Source organism: Clupea harengus, chromosome 2 (assembly GCF_900700415.2).
Source record: "Clupea harengus chromosome 2, Ch_v2.0.2, whole genome shotgun sequence".
Lineage (NCBI taxonomy): Eukaryota > Metazoa > Chordata > Actinopteri > Clupeiformes > Clupeidae > Clupea > Clupea harengus.
In genome coordinates, this window is record NC_045153.1 from 5,922,079 (window position 1) to 5,927,078 (window position 5,000).

The window sequence follows — 5,000 nt, forward strand, 5'->3', positions numbered from 1 at the left end:
CGTAAACAGAAGCCAAGCCTGTTATCAGGACAGCCTGCGATCCACTGCACTGAAAGAACCCAGTGGAGGATTACAAGCCTACTGCCTCCTGTGCCTAATGAAATGATTTAGTCTCAGTCATGCACACACACACACACACACACACCAGCACACAAACACAGGCACACACACACAGGCACACAAACACACACACAGGCACACACACAGGCACACACACACACAGGCACACACAAAAATACAAACATGCACATACACACAGATGCACATATGTACACACACACAAACAGATACACGCATAAACTATACACTAAGCAATCAGGTAAAAAAAAATGTACAAGATTTATGTTTAAAATAAGATTTAATGTATAATATAAAACACAATTGTAGCCCCCTCTGTTGTTAAGACTTAATTTGAAACATTAGCAGGAATCTGCAGTCTAGTCTGTAACAGTGCACACAGGACGCCAAAGGCAGAAAAAACACAGTGAATCAATGGGAGCCAGCGGAATGCAGCCATGCTTTTTGGACCTATGTCCCAGCGGCACAGGGACTTACTCTACAGTCTCTGAGCACAAACCGGAAACCTGGAAGACATTCTCGAGCACAAACGTGGAAGACATTCTTGAGCACAAACGTGGAAGACATTCTCGAGCACAAACGTGGAAGACATTTTCGAGCACAAAGCCACACATTCATCACCACAAATAACAGTTGACAAAAGGTGACAGTGTCTTGACCTCCATCAGATCCATGCCCAGATCCGCCCGAGGGTCAGACCCGATCTGGCCACCCGTTGCTGTTCAGACACGTCCCTGTGCGACTCTACTGAGGTCGTCTTTACGGAGCTGAAAAGTCGGTCCGAGTGATACAGTGTTTTTGGCACAGAGCAAGAAAAAAGTAGAATGGACATTTCCAAACAACTAAGTGTTCCCTTTCAAGAGGGAGGGAAAAAGTCAACCAATGGGTATCTATGTGATGTTTTCTTTTTCCATGTACAATCACCACATCATTATTAGATCAATTTAGAACAAAGGATGTGTGCATTTGTTGATTAGAATATAGAATGGTCTCCACTGTACTACGAGTAACCATGTGCCCCCCTATGCAGGTCGTCGTGACGATGGAATTACTGTATGTCTCTTCAACCCGTTCCGTATCCTTGCTTGTGACGTTCATGTAGTTATAGCTGGTAGGCATAGGTACCTGGAAGGTGCCATGACCTTGGGTGTTTAATGCTGCGAATCATAATTACAGCTTTTCTCCATTATCGCTTCTCATCAAAGTGTCCCCCGTTCCAATTCAATCATGTCCTAATCCCGAGAGAAAGCCCAATAAAATAATCATTTAAAAGCAGCTGCATCGCCCCAGATTTGCACAACCCCTCAGCAACAGACTTTCCCCTAAATAGGATTTAAAAAATAAAAACTATTTTTACAATAATAATTTTTTTTAATCTTTTCTGACAATCATTAGATATTTCCAGTGTTTTTTTTGTTTGTTTGTAACAGTAGAAAATACATCCCTTCAAACCAAAATTGGATCCCTTTTGGCAAACTAGTGCTTCAGCAGTAACATGTACAAAAGCAGCTAATCTGCATCCCTATCTGTAATGCTGAAAGGCCTCCATGAGAGACGCCCCTCCTCATGACTGTCCATCCAGGCCAGCTCTCATAGGCCTGCGTCTGTGAATGTTGAATTGGTGGGAAATATGTCCACACTCTATGGTAAGGGTATGTATATGTCCACACTCTATGGTAAGTAACTTAGCACTGGGTACAATGTACTCACTTGGTTGACTTATGAAGGGTTTGAATGTAGTGCACTTCACATGTAAGTATATGGCGCCAAAAAGCACTAAGCCTAACCATAGCTGTATGTCCATACTGTAACAACATGGACTTGAGCATGGCACTGCAATACACAAATTACTTAATTTAGTACTGCGTACAGTGCACAAAATATTACATAAAGGCAAAGTGTATGAAAAGAGATAATTAAATATAGAAACACTGGATAAGGTGTGCACATCTAACCCAAGCCGAACCCTAGGTGTTGGGCAAAATAAAGGTAACTTGGAAACCGATTTAAATTAGCAAAACGTTGCAAATGAAGGACAGAAAATACATGAAATGTGTTTGGTGTTTGGTTTGGTGACACATTGTTACGGCACGTAAATATGCTGGTCCAGACAGTTCTGGTTCTGGATCTAGTTCCCATAGATCCAAACAGGACCGGATATATTCCTGAGTCAGATGCTATCTGGCTAACAGTGATACTGGCTAACTGTGTTCCCTGTCATACGTCTCTGCGTTAATGCAAAGAAACCTGAGGCATAAACATATCTGTTAAACACTAGAAAATGACACATCTCCTCCTCAGTCTATATTAAGTCAGTCTACTCAAAGGTACTAGTTGAATTAATTGACGGCATCAGTGAACTCCATTATTATGTAACGATGATAACGAGCTAACGAGCGGATTAGCCTACAATGATGACACTGTCACTAGAGGTACTGCACTACAGTAAGTCTGGAGTTCAAAATGCTTTCACTTCTGGGTTAACCACTGCAACCACCTTTAAACTCTCTCTCTCTCTCTCTCTCTCTCTCTCTCTCTCTCTCTCTCTCTTTCTTTCTTTCTCACTCTCTCTCTGTCTTTCTCTCTCTCTCTCACACACACACACACGTACGCACACACACACACACACACACACACACACACACACACACACACACGTTCACAAAAACTATTACATAAAGACTTGCAGGTGTCTTTAAAGTGTTAGCTGTTAGCTTGGTAGCCTACAGTGCTTCAAAGAGTCCGCAACTCTTTTCTGCTACTGTTTTGAGCTAGCTAATCTGAACAACACACGCACGCTTCACTACAGCACCAAGCAGTCTTGGGCAGGGTCAACCAATGGGGTTAGGAGATAAACCACTCAGTGAGCAGAGCGCTCTGACATGGATCTAACCCAGTGAGTCCACGGCCATCTTGAAACGTTCCCTACGGGGTCTTCTCTCGCTGGATCTGAAAGTAGCAAGCCTGCGCAACAGGAAGAGGACGACTTGAGTTTCAATGCAAGAACAAAACAACAAAACAAACAACAAAACAATGATAATCACAAATAACTTGGATCAGATGCTTAGCCCACAAGCTGGTTTCAAATCTTAATTTGCATCTGCCTGCCCACATCTTGCATATTCTGCCTTGGGTTTTGGCAATAAGGGTACATTGAGATGGCTATGACCCTTCAACCCCTAACCCTACTTCTGAATCTCAAGATGAAACATGGTACGGCTCAACCTTGACCCCTAACCTCCTGGAGTGAGTGCATGTTCCGTGAGGCGTACCTTTAGAGTGGTGAACATGAGGCCGTCTTCTCCATGCTGGAGGTGAGGGTCCATCAGGTCATCTATCAGGCTCACCTCTGAGCCCAGGTGCCTGATGCTGGAGAGGGGGGATAAACACACACACACACACACACACACACACAGACACACAGACACAGACACACAGACACAGACACACAGACACACAGACACAGACAAAGACACAGACACACACACGAATACAGTGTTCACATAAATACAAAGAAAACAGAGTTTTTGCCAATATGGAGACGTTTTGTTGCGTTTTGGCCTTTCGTCCACACGATAACAGTGTTTTCATTAACTAACAGCTGCCTAGCTATACCTAGCTAGCAACAGCGTCTCCACTTTTTTTTCGTGTGGACACAGATTAACTCCCAAAATGTTTTCATGTGGACGTGGAAGTCTTTTTGACAACGCAAAGGAAAAATATTGTTTTTAAAACACTCAGTTGTCATGTGGACATCGAAGAGACAGTGTTTTCTCATAGAGGTCTGAGCCAAAGGCCTTCACGAGGGAGATACTCCATTACATACCAAGCTCCTAGATAGTGGGCTCACACAACATCATATATAGACATGTCTTTGCATATCTTTTACAATTATCTTTTTTGTGAAGCGGTCACATGTACACACACACACACACACACACACACATACACACACACACACACACACACACACACACCCCTTACCGGGCTCTCAGCACCACATAGAGGAACAGAGGGAAGAGGTCGTCCATGGACCATTTGAAGTCCTGCTCCAGCAGAGCCAGGGCCTCCTGCGTCATGTCCTCGAACGTGTGCCTGATCACCAGCAGCTTATCCGCAGGAGTGAAGGTGGTGCTGCCACAGGCACAGACCAGCGCACATGAGGACACATGAGGACAGGACACTGATGCTTTAGCAGCTAACCAGCTAACTAGCATGCATGAGAACAGCTCATTGGTGTAATAGCATCTAACCAGCATGCTCACTGTTATATCAGCTAACTGGTGTTTTAGCAGTTAGCACCTACTCCTGTTGGAGCTGGTTCAGGATCATATATAAATATATATACACACAGATAGATAGATAGAGATAGACAGAGAGAGAAAGAGCAAGAGACAGACACACAGACAAACAGAGAGAGAGAGAGAGAGAGAGAGAGACAGACACACAGACACACAGACAAACACAGAGAGAGAGAGAGAGGGGGGGGGGGGAGCCAGAGAGAGAGAGACGGAAAGAGAGAGAGAGACAAACACAGAAAGAGAGATAGAGAGAGAGGGGGGGGAGACAGAGAGAGAGTGAGAGAGAGAGACTATTAGACAGCTACCTTATCTGTTGAAGGGTCTCCACAGCTGTAGCATAACAGGCATCTTTAGTGATGGTCAGGACCTACATCACACACACACACACACACACACACACACACACACACACACACACACACACACACACACACACACACACACACACACACACACACACACACACACACACACACACACACACACACAAACAGGAAGTATGTCAGCGCCTGTGCTGACTTCCTGGAGGAAGATCAGAGGTTGGTCCCAGTGCTGTGGCGCTGTGCCAGTGAGCTATGGAGCCAGTGAGAGAGAGTCCTCATGGCCGCTGGGCCGCGACCA

At 44.6% G+C, this 5,000-nt stretch overlaps 1 protein-coding gene across 1 annotated transcript in view; it reads right to left on the minus strand.

Moving 5' to 3' along the window:
* Positions 1-2,813: 2,813 nt before the first annotated feature.
* The window catches only part of LOC105895428 (alsin-like), a 31,884-nt gene continuing 29,697 nt past the window's right edge, over positions 2,814-5,000 (minus strand). The window contains exons 32-35 of the mRNA XM_031581581.2: positions 4,685-4,746; positions 4,063-4,212; positions 3,351-3,447; positions 2,814-3,042 (exon numbers count right to left, since the gene is read on the minus strand). Of these exons, the coding sequence (XP_031437441.1) occupies positions 3,004-3,042; positions 3,351-3,447; positions 4,063-4,212; positions 4,685-4,746 (348 nt within the window). The 3' untranslated portion in view covers positions 2,814-3,003. The remainder of the gene's footprint in view (positions 3,043-3,350; positions 3,448-4,062; positions 4,213-4,684; positions 4,747-5,000) is intronic.